At 39.3% G+C, this 19,506-nt stretch overlaps 1 protein-coding gene across 1 annotated transcript; it reads left to right on the forward strand.

Moving 5' to 3' along the window:
- The first annotated feature begins 1,057 nt into the window (after positions 1–1,057).
- On the forward strand, positions 1,058–17,700 carry LOC105032123 (double-stranded RNA-binding protein 2). The gene is made up of 4 exons (XM_019846191.3): positions 1,058–1,315; positions 2,038–2,285; positions 13,307–13,526; positions 15,967–17,700. Exons 2-4 carry the CDS (start codon positions 2,040–2,042, stop codon positions 17,325–17,327), a joined length of 1,827 nt encoding a protein of 608 aa, XP_019701750.1. The 5' UTR covers positions 1,058–1,315; positions 2,038–2,039; the 3' UTR covers positions 17,328–17,700.
- The last annotated feature ends 1,806 nt before the right edge of the window (positions 17,701–19,506 follow it).

A 19,506-nucleotide genomic window follows, 5' to 3' on the forward strand; every position in this document is an offset into this window, starting at 1 on the left:
ATTGACTTATCTTATCCCTAAAATTCAGGGATTATGTGTGGCTCCCTCCATTTTACCATTCTCTTTGCCCATAGACCCAATTGGTTTATGAGACTTCACCTATTGAACCCGGCCCCGACCTAGCTCTTTGGTGAATAGATTGAGTCAAAACTTAGTCCCTTACCTCATTATGGGTTTGGGTCCATATAGGGTTGTACCCACTAACCAGTAACCAATCCAAATCCAACTCAACCAACTATTATCCTAGGTGCATGTATACAAATAAAACTCTTTTTGGTAATTAATCTCATCCAAACTATCTTTACCAGGGACCTGTAGCAAGGCACGTCGTGGGGCTAGTTGTATGCTCTCAATATATAATATTAGAAGTAGCATGCATCTCTATACTTTCACCAATAATAATATATCTATCCAACCTACCCTGCCACAAGCGCAATGGAATTCACTATCAAATAAACTCTGGTTGCTCACCACCAACACATTCTACCAGCTTTAACAACATGATGCAATCTATTATGCACATTTTCAAAATGATGTCTCTTGAGAACCTTATGCTCAACAATAAGTTTCATGTAATCTATTCTTTCCAAAAATTCTTGCTACAATCAAATCTAATGACAATTACATCATAAACAAAGTAACCATCAAATTGATAATACATAGTTTGATATATGTTTGCAAAGTTGCGTGTCACCATGTCAAAATAAAAGAAAAGAAACAAGAGAAGTAAGCCTTGTACAATTAAGTGTTTTAAGTGAAATAGGAAATTGCGACCAGTCTTGTTTCTATCTATCACATGCATCATGCTTATCCCTTGCCAAATCTGGTTAGAAATTAAGTTCAACAACCTCAAATCTAAACTTGCATGATCCAACCAAGCTAGTGGACTAAAATACTCTCCTTCCAACAACCAAATCCACACGGCTAAACTAACCAGGCTACCTACAGGAGTACAGGGACAATGCAAGTAAAAAATGGCCATCTTTTACTTTTTCTTTTTTTTTTTTCCTGAAAACCTAATTCTGAGGTTCGTATTTATGAGCTTTGGGGAGGGATGATGATGGAAAAGGCAAAGCCTACCTCCTTTTATCATTAGTGCTGGAGTCAGCAACTTGTGGCAAGAGAGAAACAGCACATACCATTAAACCCCCTGCCATCAGAAAGAGAGGGGGGGAAGCCCATCACTTGCCACCGTTGGTTCCCATTGGACCCCTTCCTCGTCCCCTTTCACTTGTCTCCCATTATCTGAAGCTTTAATCCTCTGCGGCGATCTTCTGGTGGCTCCCAAGAGGAAATCCGCCGGCTTCGAATTGAGGTCAGGTCCTATTTCCCCTTTCCTTTGCCGCTCTCCTTCTCCTTCTTCGAGCTCTGATCTGGGGGGTTGCTGGGTTGTTTCCGTTGTTCCGGGAGACTTGTTGTTGGATTCTTTGATTCAAAGATGTTTTTTTTTTATGTTTTTTCTTTTTTTTGGACATGGTTTTGGACTGATTGGCAAGGTTGTGAATGTTAGATTTTGGAATTTGTTGTGAACTTGGAGCTTTTCGGGTTTGGATGAGTGATTGGATTTTGTCAAATTTGGTTTGTTTTTGTGTTGAAATTTTCTTGGGGGAAGACCTTTTGTTATTATTTGAATTGTAAAAAAGGGATTTTTTTTTTTTTTAATTTTAGTTGATGGGGATGTTTGTATGAGGAGGTTGTTCGTTCCATGATTCCTTTGCATTGCTTTATCCAGAGCTTTTTCGGAAGTCTCATGATGATCTGTGAGCTCTTAAAGTTTCTTTATCGTATAAAATACAGCTTTATAGGACTGTTTGCCCTTTTTAGAAAAAAAGAAAAAGGCTTTTCTTCCTTCTCAGAGATTTTCTTTTCCGTCTGCTTTATTTTAAAAGTATCCACTTGTTACTTTGAGACCTTTAGTGCTCAATTTGTTATCAAAATGGCTTTTTTTTTTCCTCTCCTGTGGTTGTATGAGCTTACTCTTTGGAAGTACGTAAGTATTTACATTATGGGTGTTTGTTGCTTGCATATTGGGTGCAGGCATGTATAAGAACCAGTTGCAGGAACTTGCTCAGAGAAGCTGTTTCAACTTACCATCTTATGCGTGTATCCGGGAGGGGCCGGATCATGCTCCAAGGTTCAAGGCGACAGTTAATTTTAATGGAGAGACCTTTGAGAGCCCGACCTTCTGTTCCACGCTGAGGCAGGCAGAGCATGCTGCAGCTGAGGTAGCTCTGAACACCCTCTCGAAGAGGGGCCCTTCTAGATCACTCGCTGCAAAAGTTCTGGTACACAAGAGATCTTATCCATTCTGTGAAACATTAAATGTTTTGGTGTCTTTTATCTTTCAGAGTTTACCAAGGCTAGGTTCCTTCATGTTTTGGAGACACAAAGTACCTTTATCTATTTGCATTAATGGGAAAGCAGGGAGGCATAAGCATTAAGTCAGCTAATATCTTTTGTCATGACATTCATGTTAAAATACACATGCAAATCAGAGATGCTTTTCTTTGATGACCATTTGTTACAAAACTTCCACCAATTCCCTTCTCCTTTTCCCCATTGGTTGACATGAGTGGAGAGTTCAGGGAATCATGCACTGTATACCTTCATTATCCTGGACTTGAAAATGTCTTGAGATTTCATTGCTAGCTCATATTTATACTTGCTATCACCATTTAAAAGGTGATCAAGATGCTTGTTTAGTCTATAAAGTCTCCCAGCATCAGGCTATTTGTTTTGGAAGCCTGATTGTACCTGCATGGTAGAACATCTTTCCTGAGGCTAAAAATTTTCAGTGTAATGAAAATCTAGGAAACCTTGGAGACAAAATGTCGTTAAGATGTAATCACCAAACTGAATTAAAATGTACTTTACTATGTTGAAATTTGCCTTAGCTTCTTTCTGTCTCATACTGCTTAGCTAAACATTTCTGGATTAAGTGAATGTTATCCATTTCATGTATGTGAATGCATTATAAATAAGATCTACAATCTTTTTGCCATGCCAATTTTTGTGTTTTGTTCCATGGCAACTTCAATGTCAACCTTGGACTTCCATTTAGAATACACTGCTTGTTCTTGCTTTGGGCACACTTTATTGATCTTTAGGATTTTGAGTTGATCTTTTAGGTCCAGAATGAAATCATGTTAGGTTTCTACTGAGGCATATGGCTAAGAGTGGTCTTTTAAATAAAAAGAAAAGAAAAAGGAAACGATTTGAAGATATATGAGGCCTATATATTTCATGGCAAGAATCTAATTTGATCAGTACAATTGATTAGACACCTGGATCTGGACTTGACCTAGATCAACTCTTAGCCTTGAATATGCCTGATGAATGAGCATTTTGACAAATCTAACAGAAGATCAGTTTTATCAAGATGATAAGGGTGTTGTCAGTTGCGAGCCATCCCCTTTGACTAGGCATGGATTGGTAGCAAATGTATTAGAAAACCTTATGTCTGTGGATTCCCTAAGTGGGCTAGCCACTAACTTATCCTGATATGAGTTTTTACGGTAAACCTAGGAACTAGTTTTGGTATCAGAATTTGGGGACTGGTTAAAGAATATGGCAGGGGTGGTTCAGGTATTTTCAGGCCATGTTTTGACTATGGTGCTTGATATATCACAAACAGTCAAGCATGGCAACTAGTCTTGAGCCCAGAGATGGTTGATAGTTTTGACTGATTTAAGTTCAGTTAGCTGAATTAAGATCCTAACTGGCTAGTGATGTAAGAGGAAAGAGAACTTGAAAATGCTTAGATGGTTTTGGGTTTGCTAGGAATACGATCAGGTTATGTTGACTGTTAGGAAGGTGATAAGACTAAGAGGAAAACAGGATGGTTGCTTTTTGTGTCATTGCATTCTTCATGAATCATGATGCAACTAGGGTTTTTCTTATGTGGCTTACGTTGACTACAACACATATTACATCTAACATCTTATCCCTAGTGTGGTAGCAATGTCAAGTTAGATGGGTAACCTTGTTTTGGAAGTTTCTTATAGGCGTTAGTGGTTAATGGGGAATCCTGAAATCACACATGTTTAGGAAATGATGTTTGTTGCCTTGTTGATCAGTCAATAAGAACAAATATAATATCTCATACCTGCAAATATATGAAGCCCATGGTACACCATACTGGTCCATATAGTGCATATCATATCATGCTAGTACCCAACCAGTGTGTGGGATGGGAATATCAAGTATCAGTACACTGAACTAACCGCTGTACCAAGTATACCAACACTATACCAATATGGGACCGGTACAAGGTCCAGTAACAAGATTGTGAATCTTCATAAAATCACAAATTTATGCTGTCAGTTTACTCAGTTGATAGCTTGTGATGTTGATCGTTACATTTACATGTTTAGCTGCCTGTCTGAACATCCCTAATAGTAAAAAGTTTTCATGATTGTGTTTAAAATATTGATATATGTTTTGCATGATAATGCATGCACAATGGCACATAATGCTGTTGCTTAAATGGAAGCTAGAGTCTTCAGTGAAGCAAAAATTAGTCATATGGTATTGCTTGATGGGAAGAGATGGAATGGTCTTATGATGTGTGGCAGAAACAAAGACAAACTTTTCCTTGGTAAGAATTTGGTGTGACCCATGAAAATTAACAAAGATGGTACGGTAAGAGAAGCATTCCTTTTTCAGATTTCAATGGATTGCTGACAATTCTCATCACTTATATAATACTAGTGCACATTAGTATAACTTTTCCTTTGATGCATATCATTGACAAAAAACAATATTTGGTATAACTTTAACAATTGCTAAATTTTGATTTAGTATTAAGTGGAGCTGTTGCATTAAACAAAGAAATGTGGTTCGTCTATGTTGACTGTTTTGTAGGTCTTAGGAATTCTTTAAGTTTATTTTGGCTGAAAAGATGGCTTTTGTTTGCAAAATTAGTTATTCATCAATTCAGAACAAAATGAACCTTGATAATTATTGGACACCCTCCCACCTCTGTCTCAATATTAGAAAGCCTGAATTGTGTGCATATGGGAAATGTTCCGAGGGGCTGGCAGACATTACTGCGAAAATTCAGAAATTTAAAAAAAAAAAAAACCTTTTGCATCTTTATACATTTCCAATTGATACTGTGGTCACATGGCATGTTTCTGGAGTAATTAATCCATATGGTTTTAAGTTATTGGTAAATTATGTGCCATAACTTTAATGCTGTCTTACTGGAGTTAAAAATGAATTATGTACGTCTATCAATGCCAGCATTATGTTTTTTATTTTGCTTTAAACATTTTAAAATGTGCTCTAAAATGGTAAGGGTTCTTGAACTTTTACACTAAACAATAAATTACATAGAAGCTTTATCTTGGTTTCTCGATAAACAATTAAGAAAACCATGGCAATGACTCGAGTAAGATGGGGTAAAACCACCTCCCAAAGAGTAGTTCTTAAATAAGTGTCATATATACTCAACATTTAACATGTTTTTCTGGCTCGCTTTAAATTCCTGGGTTAGTGAATACTAGCAAGAGCCCCGCGCTATGCAGTGGACTTAATCAAAATGTGAAAAAAAATAGAATAATAATTATAAAAAAATTTAATCAAAATATACATGATATACAATATTGTTTTGGAAACTTGCAAAGTGGTCAATTCTTTTCAAAACTCTTTTTTCACTTGTACTGAAAATCGAAAAGTAAACATTGCATTTTTATGTTACAAACTTGCATATGTATCATAATTAAATAAAATGATTATTATAATGAAGAAAATAAATTGCTTAAAGTTAAATTACCCGGGATGCATTTTTTTTCTTCGATGGTGATACTCATCCCTATACAATGAAGAAAAGTTAGTTTTTTAAAAGAAAAATAAATATACGATAAAATATTTATTGCAAGAGTTCAATACCGAATTGCAAGAAGTGATAAATATACGATAAAATATTTGTTGCAAGAGTTCAATATCAAATTGCAAGAAGTGATGTTTTGACAGAAGTGGTCCATTGAAAAATTTTTGAATGGAGTTGTGATCGGTACTTCTTTTAGAACTTATTATTTATAATCGGTGGAATAAGACCTAATTTAGCAGAAACCTCTTGTACCAAAATTTTTGGCAAAATTTTAATTAAATCTATACCTATAGATCATAAAATCAATACTTTAATAAAGAATCAATATTTTTAAAAAATAATTTTCATTTTACATGGTAAAAAAAAGCATAAATATATGTATTTAAATATTTTTTGATATTTATAAATAATATTTTAAATTTTAAATGCATAAAATAAAGTAAATTATTATTATTTTTAAGATTCTAATCATAATCTATATCCACTGACAGATACCAATTTCAGAACAACAAACACAACAATTTTTTTTGTTAAAAGGAAACTAAATTATTATTATCAATATTTGAAAATAACAATGAATTTAATTATGAATTTATTTATATAAGCATAATTTGTGAAGCAGCAAAATATAATTTTTTTAATTATAGGGCTTTTTTTGGAATTATAAGGAATCTGTGGATTACTTCACGAAAACAATAAGTAGAGGGGTTTTTTTGCAAAAATACTTTTTTTTAAAACCTCCATCTAGAAATTTTTGGTTTGTTCTTAACCCCATCTCGTCAGCTCCCCACTCGCTCACCCCTTTCTACCTCCTCGCTCAGCCGTTGCTTTCTCTCCTTGGTCGGCCCTCTTCTTCTCCAGAACTTTTTTCTTCGGAGCGCAGATCATCGGAGTCTTCTTCCTCGAGTGGAGGTCATCAAAGCATAACGCCGGCGATGACAGATAAACCATCCTCTCCTCCTTCCTCCCCTTTTTTTTTCATTTCGCCTCTCGTCCGCTTACCTTCTTTTTTTTTCTGGATTTATCTCCTTGTTTCTCCCTTTTCCCTCTTCCGGTCTTCTTCCATTCTTGTTTTAACACCGGCAACTCCCCTATTTTCTCTTACCCAGATCTTCTCCCACCCATGCTCCGACGGGAGCTAGGGTTGGGGTTTAAGGTTTGGCTCTGGATTAGGACTTGGATTTTGGTTAGGATTAGGGTTTCGGTTCCGATCTATCATGGCTTCGTGCTCGTCTCCCTTGCTTCTTACCCGAATCTTCTGCCGTCCATGCTTAGGGTTGCGCTTTAGGGTTTGGGTTTAGGTTAGGGTTTTTGATCGGATGCATCAGATCTTTTTCCTCTTCTTCTCCTTAGTCGAATCTTCTATCGTCGACACTCCGACGGGAGCCAGAGTTAGGGTTTTCAGTTCGGTACGGTTTGAGTTAGGATTAAGCGTTAGGGTTAGGGTTAGAGTTTGCATTTACGATTTGGGTTTAGGTTTTCTATCTTCTATTTCCCTCTTCTTCCCCTCAGCCGGATCTTCTACCGTCGATGCTTTGGTGGGAGCTAGGGTTAGGGTTTTTAGTTAGGTAGGGTTTGGGTTAGGGTTTAAAGTTTGAGTTAGGGTTAGGGTTTGCATTTACAGTTTGGGTTTAGGTTTGGGTTACCATGTTCGGTTCGTTAGGGTTAGATCAAGTTCATGCCCGAAATAAGTCCAGAACCAAGTCCAATACCCACGGGCTTGAACCCAGGCCCAAAAGCCTAAACCTACCCTTAGGTTAACCATGTCTAGGCCCAAGCCCAAGACCTGGGCTGTGATCCAAAACCCTAGAATGCAAGACCAAAAATCCTAAACCCAGATCGAAAGACCTAAGCCTAGGCCCAAATCCAATACCCATGACCTGCAATCCACGGGCCTGAGCCTAGGTCCAAAAACCTAAACCTAGGCTCAGGATAATCATGTCCAAGCCTAAGTCCAATACCATGGGCTGTGATCCAAAGGCCTAACCCATATCCAATCCATAACCCAACCCAACCCAACTCAAACCTATAACCCTGACCCTAAACCCGTATGCAGAAACTGAACCCACACCCGCGAACCCGACCCGAATCTGTTTACGATTATGGATCTTTTATCGGATCCGTATCTTAAACCCATTTACGTACTCGTTATTTATTTATTTATTTTTTCAATTCTTTTCCCGTGCTCCACTCGTTCAACCATATCCTCTTTACCCATTAGAGTACTTTACCGTGTTCCATTCAAATTGTCTTCCATAATCTAGTTCTTTCCTTCTTTTTTTTTTGGCTCTGACACAGGAAGGCTGCTACACTATAGCAGCAATCGTGTCCTACCCTTTCATTTCAATTTTTTTTTCTTTTACACATAATGGACGGACACAGGAAGGCTGCTGTACCACAGTAGCAACTGTGCCCCGAACCGACTGCTGTTATGCTACTGCTACACCACAGCAGCAACTGGTTCTCTGACTACCCCTCCCCCAAATGATCTTCTGAAATAAGGAGCGGAAGGATGTTATTACTAAAACAACAACCCTCTTAGATAGCTGATGAAAAATCGAATTGTGTTTCTCATATAATGCTAAAAACTACATAAAACTGATGGGGAATAAAAAAAAATTATCTGATTTTGCTCTGGCCATGAACTCCCTCACTCAAACAATCCTTTCTGTGCCCAACCCTAATTGAAAGTCAAGCAAACCTCCATGTCCCCTGTCATTCACAAATAAATGGTCCGTCTAATCCACCATTTTACCCTGCCGTGCACAGTCGCCATGCGCAGCCTCTCCGGTACCTTTTTTTTTTCCTCTCTTCCAGTATTGAATAGTGTAGTGACATGTCACTGTACCTCTCACATCACACTATTCCTTCTTTCAATTGCCTCTCAAACCTACTCCACTCTAAAGACTTAATAAACCATCAAATCAGCAATCGTCCACCTCTCTTCCCCCCTCTCCATCTTTCTTTTTTCCTCTTTTATTTTTCATATCAGATCATTTCCTATATCCACCATCCCTCCTACAGCCACCATGCGCAGCCTCCACAGTATCATTTTTTTTTTCTCTCTCTTTCGGCACTGAACAGTATGGTAAAACATCACTGTACCTCTCACATCACACGATTCCTTCTTTAAATTGCCTCCCAAACCGACTCTAACGACTTAATAAACCATCAGATCAGCAATCGCCCACCTCTCTTCCCCCCTCTCTGTCTCTCTTTTTTTCTTTTTTTTTTTAATATCAGGTCATTTCCCATATCCACCATCCCTCCTCTCCTCCGTTTTCATTTTTTTCAGATGTACAGGGGCTGGTGTCAGCTAGTATATATCACCAGCAACATCTATCCTGCGCTCTCCCTGCGTGCCATGTGGCACGGTCGCTGACGTATCCAACTGGAGCTGATTGTGTGCACAGGTGTCAGCTGAACTGTTGCAGTCTGATGAGGTGGTTTTTGCTGCTGAATTGTCGCAGCGTCCCCGTACATTTGAAAAAAATTGAAAATGGAGGAGAGGAGGGATGGTGGATATGGGAAATGACCTGATATGAAAAGAAAAGGGTGGAAAAAAGAGAGACGAAGAGGGGGGAAGAGAGGTGGACGATTGCTGATCTGATGGTTTATTAAGTCTTTAGAGTAGGTTTGGGAGGCAATTTAAAGAAGGAATCATGTGATGTGAGAGGTACAGTGACGTTTTACCATACTGTTCAGTGCTAGAAGAGAGAGAAAAAAAAATGGTACTGTGGAGGCTGCGCATGATGGCTGTAGGAGGGATGGTGGATACGGAAAATGATCTGATATGAAAAAAAAAAGAGAAACGGAGAGGGGGGAAGAGAGATGGATGATTGCTGATCTGATGGTTTATTAAGTCTTTAAAGTAGAGTAGGTTTGGGAGGCAATTTAAAGAAGGAATGGTGTGATGTGAGAGGTACAGTGACGTGTCACTACACTGTTCAATGCTGGAAGAGAGGAAAAAAAGTACCGTGGAGGCTGCACATGGTGGCTGTGCACAGCGGGGTGGAATGGTGGATTAGACGGACCATTTATTTGTGAATGATAGGGGGCATGGAGGGATTTTCTTTAAGCAGGCATCTGTGGGAGTTCGTGGGCACAAGAAGTTCAGTCGTTCGGTTTTCAGTTAGGGTTGGGCACAGGAAGGATTGTTTGAGCGAGGGAGTTCATGGCCAGAGCAGAATCAGATAATTTTTTTTTGTTCCCCATCAATTTTATGTAGTTATCAGTTTTATGTAATTTTTAGCATCACATGAGAAACCTAATTCGATTTCTCATCAGCTATCTAGGAGAGTTGTTGTTTTAGTAACAACAGCCTTCCGCTCCTTATTTTATAACATCATTTGGGAGAGGGGCAGTCAGAGAAGCGGTTGCTGCTGTGGTGTAGCAGCAGCACAGCAGCAGTCGATTCGGGGCACGGTTGCTGCTGTGGTGCAGTAGCTTTTCAGTGACCATAAAATGAAAGGGTCGGGACATGGTTGCTGCTATGATGCAGCAGTCTTCCTGTGTCCATCCATTATGTGTAAAAGAAAAAAAATTGAAATGAAAGGGTTAGGACACGGTTGCTGCCGTGGTGCAGCAGCCTTCCAGTGTCAGAGCCAAAAAAAAAGAAGAAAGAACTAGATTGTGAAAGACAATTTGAATGGAATACGGTAAAGTACTCTGACGGGTAAAGAGCATATCGTTGAACGAGTAGAGCGCGGGAGAAAAATTGAAAAAAAATAAATAAATAGCGGGTATGTAAATGGGTTTAGGATACGAGTTCGGTAAAGGATCCGGATTCTTAAATGGGTTCGGGTCGGGTTTGCAGGCTGGTGTGGGTTCAGTTTCTGCACACGGGTTTAGGGTTAGGGTTATGGGTTTGAGTTGGATTGGGTTGTGGGTTGGATTATGGGTTAGACCTTAGGATCACAGCCCATGGTATTGGGCTTGGGTCTTGACATGGTTATCCCAAGCCTGGGTTTAGGTGTTTGGACCTAGGCTTAGGCCCGTAGATTGCAGGTCATGGGTATTGGACTTGGGCCTGGGCTTAGGTCTTTGGATCTGGGTTTAGGATTTTTGGTCTGAGCTCAGGCCCGTAGGTTGTAGATCATGGGTATTGGACTTGGGCCTGAGCTTAGGCCTTTCGATCTGGGTTTAGGTTTTTGGGCCTACGTTCTAGGGTTTTGGATCACAGTCCATGGTCTTGGGCTTGGGCTTGGACATGGTTAACCTGAGGGTGGGTTTAGGCTTTTGGGTCTGGTTCAGGCCTGTGGGTATTGGACTGGGCTTATTTCGGGCGTGGGCTTGATCTAACCCTAGCGAATCGGAAACGATAACCCAAACCTAAACCCAAATCGTAAATGCAAACCTTAACCCTAAATCCTAACCCAAACCCTATCGAATCGGAAACCCTAACCCTAGCTCCCGTCGGAGCGTCAACGGTAGAAGATCCGACTGAGGGGAAGAAGAGAGAAATAGAAGACGAAAAACCTAAATCCAAACCGTAAATGCAAACCCTAATCCTAACCCAAACCCTTAATCCTAACTCAAACCCTACCGAATCGGAAACCCTAGCCTTAGCTCCCATCAGAGCATCGACGGTAGAAGATCCGACCAAGGGGAAGAAGAGGAAAATAGAAGATGAAAAAGATATGATGCATCCAAATAGAAACCCAAACCCTAACCTGAACCCAAACCCTAAAGCACAACCCTAAGAATGGACAACAAAAGATTTGGATAAGAAGCAAGGGAGGAGAGTACGAAGCCATGATGGATCGGAACAGAAACCCTAATCCTAACCCAAATCCAAGTCCTAATCCAGAGCCAAACCCTAAACCCTAACCCTAGCTCCCATTGGAGCATGGGCAGGAGAAGATCCGGGTAAGAGAAAATGGGGGAGTTGCCGGTGTTAAAACAAGAATGGGAGAAGACTTGAAGAGGGAAAAGGGAGAAACAAGGAGATAAATCTAGGAAAAAAAAGAAGGTAAGCAGACGAGAGGCGGAATGAAAAAAAGGGAAGGAGGAGAGGATGGCTTATCTGTCATCGCCGGCGTTACGCTCCGATGACCTCCACTCGAGGAAGAAGCCTCCGATGCTCTGCGCTCCGGGGAAAAAGGCTCTGGAGAAGAAGAGGGCCGACCAAGGAGAGAAAGCGACGACTGAGCGAGGAGGTAGGAGGGTGTGAGCGAGTGGGGAGCGGACGAGATGGGGTTAAGAACAAACCGAAAACTTTTGGATGGAGGTTCAAAAAAAAAGTATTTTTGCAAAAATCCCCCTCTACTTATTGTTTGCGTGAAGCAATCTATTGATTCCCTATAATTTCAAAAAAAAATCTATAATTAAAAAAATTATATTTTGCTACTTCACAAATTATGCTTATATAAATAAATTTATAATTAAATTCATTGTTATTTTCAAGTATTGATAATAATAATTTGGTTTCCTTTTTAAAAAAAAAGAATTGTTGTGTTTGTTGTTATGAAATTGGTATCTGTTAGTGGATATAGATTATGATTAGAATCTTAAAAATAATAATTAATTTACTTTATTTTATGCATTTAAAATTTAAAATGTTATTTATAAATATCAAAAAATATTTAAATACATATATTTATGCTTTTCTTTTACCATGTAAAATGGAAATTATTTTTTTAAAGAATATATGATTCTTTATTAAAGTATTGATTTTATGATCTATAAGTATGGATTTAATTAAAATTTTGCCAAAGATTTTGGTACAAGAGATTACCGCTAAATTAGGTCTTATTCCACCAATTATAAATAATAAGTTTCAAAAGAAGTACTGATCATAACTCCATTTAAAAATTTTTCAGCGGACCACTTTTGTGAAAACATCACTTCTTGCAATTCGGTATTGAACTCTTGCAATAAATATTTTATCGTATATTTATTTTTCTTTTAAAAAAACTAACTTTTCTTCATTGTATAGGGATGAGATAGTATCACCATCGAAGAAAAAAATGCATCCCAGGTAATTTAACTTTAAGCAATTTATTTTCTTCGTTATAATAATCATTTTGTTTAATTATGATACATATGCAAGTTTATAACATAAAAATGCAATGTTTACTTTTCGATTTTCGGTACAAGTGAAAAAAAGAGTTTTGAAAAGAATTGACCACTTTGTAAGTTTCCCAAAACAATATTGTATATCATGTATATTTTGATTAAATTTTTTTATAATTATTTATTCTTTTTTTTTTCACATTTTGATTAAGTCCGCTGCATAGCGTGGGGCTCTTGCTAGTTTTGCATGAAGCACCTACTTTCTTGTACTGGTTTGCTTGTTTTTATCATGCTTGGTTTTTTGAAAAAATCTAATGTTCTATATATAGGTGTTCATTGATAGAGAATGGGAATATTGATGAGATGATTAGTCATGTCATGAGGCCTCTGCTTGAAAATTTCACACTAATATCAATCTTCATGGTTGATGGACCATTTATTTTGTTGCTCTGATTACAGGATGAGACTGGTATTTACAAGAATTTACTTCAAGAAACAGCTCATAGAGCTGGGTTGAAATTGCCTGTTTACACCACTATTCGATCTGGACCGGGTCATACGCCTGTCTTCACATGCACAGTTGAGCTTGCAGGAATGAGCTTTACTGGGGATCCTGCCAAGACCAAGAAGCAGGCTCAGAAGAATGCTGCCATGGCTGCCTGGTCTGCATTGAAGAAATGTGAGGATACCTTTCCTTTCTTACGTTACTGTTTTATTTCCTTGTGACACTTAACATTCATATGCCTCTGAGTATGCATGCAAATAATAACAGTATTGACCAAGCTATATGAGAGGTAATAGCAACAGCTTGTGACAATAATGTAAATTTATCTGAAAAAATGGTTGATATTTGATAAGCTGTTTTTTGCCTTGTGAACAGCTGGACCATTGTTGCTAGTTTCACTCTAAGCCCTCATTGTCCTTTTACCATATTATACTATGATGTATATCAACATTTTATATGCATTACCATTTCTGGTGTATGTGGGCTCATGAGTTATTGGTTTGAGTTATTTCTACACTTTGTCCTCCCTTTTTCATTTCTTCTGAATCTTTTCTAGAGTATTGCTTGATCATTTCTATCAACTTAAAGCCCTTTTTGTGGTTCCTCTTATGCAGAAATATCTCAAAACTGCTCATCTTTGTATCTTTCTACATCTTAAAACCTTAAAACTTTGAGTGGCTGCATTTGTAAGGCATCTGGTCATCTTTGTATCTATCTCCACCAGCATTTGCCGAACCGTCCTGAACTGGGCGGTTCATGGCTTGCTGAACCGTATCGGCAGCCCACTGGTAGTTTGGTACGGTTCCGGTATAAAATTCGGAAGATTGGCAAGAGGGGGAAGGAATGACAGGAAAAGAGAGAGAGAGAGAGAGAGAGGGCGGGGGGAAGAGAAAGAAAGGGAGAGGAAGAGAGAGCCCCTCTAGAGGCCGTCGGAGGTTAGTCAAGGCCGCTGCACCCGTTGGAGGGTCGGCAAGAATGGGGGAGGGAGAAGGAAGAGAAGGAAAAGAGGGAGAGAGAGGGAGGGATGGGAGGGAAGAAGAGGGGAGAGGGAGATAGAGGTTTCGGAGGCGCTAGAGGCCTGTGGAGGCCAGAGTCAACTGATCAATTTTTTTTTCTAGGTATTGGGTGAAGTAGGCAACAGTGTTGCCGACTTCACTTAGGTTTTTTATTTTATTGACAGGCAGTGAAGCCGACAAATTTATTGTCAATTTCACTTAAGTAAAGTCAGCAAAAAAAAAAAATTTAATGTCTTGATTGGAACAAGGGTAGTTGCTCCTATTTCGATCGAGCGAAAGGCGGGGAGGAGGAATAGGGCCTCCACGGCCCTCCATTGGCCACTGCCAGCATCCCTGCCCTCTCCCTCCCTCCCCCCCCCCTAATTTCCTCTCTCGATTTGGGGTTCCCACTCCTTCGGGAACCTCCACGGTCCTCCAGTAGCCACCACCAGCATTTCTGCTGTCTCCTTCTCCTTTACTCCCTCTACCTCTCTCTTTTTCTCCCTCTTTTCCTCTCTTTGGTTTTGTCTCCCTTGCTTTCTTTACCGTGTCAGTTCAGGCTTGGTACGGAATGGTATGCCAACATACCGAACCATACCGTTGGCCGACTGGCATAGGGTCTGATTCTAGCACGGCAAACCTTGGTCTCTGCTTTGTTTGATCTCCCCCCCCCTTTCTTTTAAATCATACTAGAAGCTGTTTAAATCCCGTTAGAACCTGCAAGCCTCATTCTGCTAAATGCAACCCATCAAGTGGCATATCTGTGATTACTCAATGAAATCAGGACTTCTTCCATCATTGCGTCATAACTAAGCTGCAATTTGCATCCAATGGACTCATTCTCTCACTTCTTTTATTCATCATACTGCAGCCTGCGTCCCCTTTTCAGCAAACTAAAACTTCTCATGGAACGATTGAAATGTTTTGTAAGCAAAAGTAAGATATGTCTGGGATAGGCTCTTTTTCCATCCCTATGCTTTAACATGCATTGGATATGCTGAACCCTACTCATACAAGTAACCACATGCTTGAGCTGTAGATAAAAACTTGTGTGCGGAAGTTGTGTAATTTCATGTGCAACTCTAAAAGCTAAATGGTTATCATCTAGACCCCAAGAGATACTTAATTTCCAACCCTGTCAGCTCATAAGACTTGCTAGCAATCCTGGTTGGATTCTAACCATTTTTTGTCCACCCCTTTCCATGCTAAATCTTAAATGAAAAAAATCAATTTTGTCTTGGTACATATGACTAACCAATTTATATGACGTAGGGTCCCAACATCTCAAAAAGCAGTCATGTATGGGTTGATCCATCAGCAAATTTTGAAAGGATAATGGTTTTGAATTAATGGAAACATGCTGGGGTATAATCCTATCAGTATTCTTCTTTATTTGGATAATAAAAATAATCCTATGAGGACCGGGTCAGAGTGTGTTCTCATAGATAGTTAGGATTAGGAAACAGACCCCAAATAGCAGTTTTACATATAATAGTGACATAATGGCATCTTCTTATTATAATTTAAACTATTCTGTATGTAATAATTCATCAGTCTTATGAAAATAATGCTAATGCATATTTCAATGCTTGTTTTTATCGTTAAATTCTACTGTGCAGTGCCACATTTGGGTTCACCATCATCATCATCACCAACATTGGAACATGAGGGCAATGATGAACAAGAACAGGTCACTATTGCTCGTGCTCTTGCAAGTTTGCATCAGTCGCAAGGAAACAAGTTGAATTTTCAAAATGACCGTCAGCGTAATCGGCGGAGGCCAGCTCCTATTCGAAAAGATATGCATCCAGCAGCCAATATATCTTTCTATCCAATGCCTTTTCAGGGTTGGACATACCCAAGTTTTTCACCAGAAGCAGCAATGTACCAAATGTGGCAGCAAGCACAAGCATCTCAACAACAGGCACACTTGTTGACATTACCAGCTCCCTCGCATCCCATTAATCCGAGACTTATCCCAACTTTACGGTCCGTATACCAGCCAACTCAAGGCCAATTCTTCCCATCAGTTGAGCAAGATTCTGTTAGTTCTGTCCCTTGCTTCACAGAATCTGCTCCTGTGCTGCCAGTGTACTTCTCAGACTATTCTGTATCTGTTCCACCTAAAAGTCAGTCCCAGGTGACCATACAAGAGATACAGGAGGAGCAAAACCAAGGGGAAGGGAAGGAATGGCTCAATCTTCCATCAGAAGCTGCAGTGTTCTCTTCATTTGATATTTCAGATTCTAATCTTCCATTGGATGATGCTGGTCCTGTGCCACAAGTTCAGGAGCCACTGGAAGATAAAGAAGGAAATGGTTCTCGTGGAAGCACAGAAGTAATTCCTGGGAGACAAATCAACAACGCTCCTGGTTTAAAGCCAGTTGTGCCTACTTCAAACCCATCAAGGGTTCAAGATTCAACAGATGTTGTAAAGATTCAGGAAAGTCAGCAGGTGGAGAGAAGCCAAAGGAAACCATTTGAATGGGTGCCTGGGGCATCAATCTGGCCTGGGCCATCAACTCCAAACCGACCTCCAAATTTGCAACAGAATGTCAATTCCTTCAACCATACCCAGTCTGCCCTTGGAGTCCATCATCCATCATCAAGGAGTTCTTCCAGTCTACCCAGGGGATTTAGGCCTCTTATTGCAGCTCCAGGAACAGCAAGGACTGCAGTTCCAGCTCCAATACGATCATCGAGTCCCAGAGCTGAAGCATTGAGACCTCGAGTCCCATCACTGGCTGCCCCTGTGACGATCAGAACTGCTGTTCCTGTGTGTTCAGCAAGGCCTGGAGCAGTGAATCCCAGCAGTGAGGTGTCTCGTGCCAGTTTCATGGCACCTGCCGTCCATGTCAGGTCTGTCATACCAGTCTGTTCGGCCCCACCATCAAGAAAACCTGACTCAACCCAAAGGGGTACCCAGGAGCCAGAATGCATTGCAGCAGTGAATTCAGAACTTGGTGAGCTTCAGATATGAGCAACAGTTTTGGATTATTTAGCTAGACTTTGTAGGCCTATCCATTTGTTGGGTGTCTACCTCACTGTCTTGTAAAACTTTATAATACATAGCTAGGTCTATGGGAATGTTATGGGGTTGTGCTACCAATCTGTGAGCTCATTGCATTCATTTACACTGGTAGAGTTAAGAGAATAAACAAAACAATTCCATTTAGAGTATATGAAAAAAATTTTCTTTTGTGATTGAGAAAAGATGTCTGATCGTACAGGGCCGTTCACCGAAAGTTTGATGGCCTTTGTCACCAAGAACGTTGTTTCTAGTTGTCAAAAATGACTGTCTGCTCGACAATGTTTTTGAGCTTGAAATTTGATTATTCTGTTTCACAACCTCCTGAGATGATTTTATTGTATTTTCTATCTCACTGGATGACCACCCGAAGTGGAGTATCTTAGAATTATGGTGATGGGTTTTAATTCAGATCACCAAACTTTTCATTAGTTGCAGAGTATGAAAAGATTTCCTTTGTGGATTTTGGGAAGATAGTGAATAGTTTAGTGAGTTTTATGTTATTTCTGTTTCTGCTGTATGACTGGGTCATTTCAAGCCACTTTGACTTGGTTCCCTATGTATACTTTCATATGCCATTCTGTGCATAACCATATATGTTTGATTATATGGATAGATGTGGTCTCATTACAAGTGATATGTGTTTGATTTGGAAGCAAGAATATTTGTAATGACAGAGGATGCCAGTGGTTTATCCTAGTGGAAGCATGTTGGTGGCTGTGTTCTATATCTACAGCTACATGTACATCATTCCCTTTTTCCCATTTATTACTTTGGTATGTATCTGAAACCTTACTGGTGATTATGATCTGATCGCAACAATGCAGCAAATTAATTCAAGCGAAAGAAATTGGTTAATGGGTGGTTGTGATTTCATTGCATGCAAGATACACCAAATAAGGGCTTGCCATTTTATTAATGCTTTGCTCATCCCATTCTTTAGTCCAGACAGTAATAAGAGAAGCAAAGTATGGATTGGGGAAAAAAAGAAACTGTGCATTAGTTAAGATGGAAGGCTGTTTATTGGCACCTCATGGAGGAAGAAAGAGAAAAAGCTTGATAGCTTCCTCCAAAGACTGGAAAAATTAGTTTTGCTGCAGTTTACATGTTCTTCACGTCAGACGGCCAATTTTGCTGCAAAAAGTTCAGGGGCAGAAATGTTGGTACCCTTTTTTTTTTTTCTATTTAAAGCAGACAGCTGTGTTGTATTGGATGCCTGATAGGAATTTCCCATGATAAGGTTATAGAGAATCCTTCCCAAGTTCTAGCTTGCTCTTGGAGTGGCATCTCATTGCCAAACTTAAGGCAAGGTGGAAGGTGGGAGTGTTCAATGCAATCACAAAATTGATAATAATTATTTTTAACTATTAAGGGGATTGCAAAATCCGGATCTTGTGTAAAAAAGACTAGTCAGAAGTTATCAATTGGATCCTTAGCTTGTCTATTTGTCCAAGACCACCCAAACACACACACACCAATATGGGGGCTAAATGCACGCTCGCACAAGTCCTCACACCTCTCTCTCTCTCTCTCTCTCTCTCTCTCTCTCTATATATATATATATATATATATATATATATGATCTGGTATTGTCATCTGGGTCAAATCAAAAAAAAAAAAAAAAAGGGAAACACCATGACCAACTCATGGTTAGTCATAGCAGGGTTGTCCCCTAGCCACATATGTAGTGTTCAAGGGTTGGCATGGCAAAAACCATTTTGTAGTAATCTGGGACTTACCTAGAGAAACCAGATGTTAAGTTATTGATTGAGGCCTTTCACCTTCTTTTAAGTATCCAAGAGGCAAAAACCACCCTGAGACGCAGCTTATGTGGGTTTAGAATAAGGTCCACATGAGTCCTCACATCAATATAAGAAAGTACATGAATAATCATGAGAGAAAACTATTATACAAGGATTAATTGTTGTTACTGGAAATTATGTAAAATCAATTAAAGCGATGAAAAGCTTTTAAAGCTGGAGACATACTAGATGCTATCTTTCCTATTTTAAGAAATAATACTTTTAAATTTGGAGAACATTCTATCTGCATATATCTTTTCACTTTTCTATGATACATAATTAATTTTTTATAAAATTGAAATCGTTGTTAAACAATTTCAGATATTTGA

This window comes from Elaeis guineensis, chromosome 1 (genome assembly GCF_000442705.2).
Source record: "Elaeis guineensis isolate ETL-2024a chromosome 1, EG11, whole genome shotgun sequence".
Classification (NCBI taxonomy): domain Eukaryota; kingdom Viridiplantae; phylum Streptophyta; class Magnoliopsida; order Arecales; family Arecaceae; genus Elaeis; species Elaeis guineensis.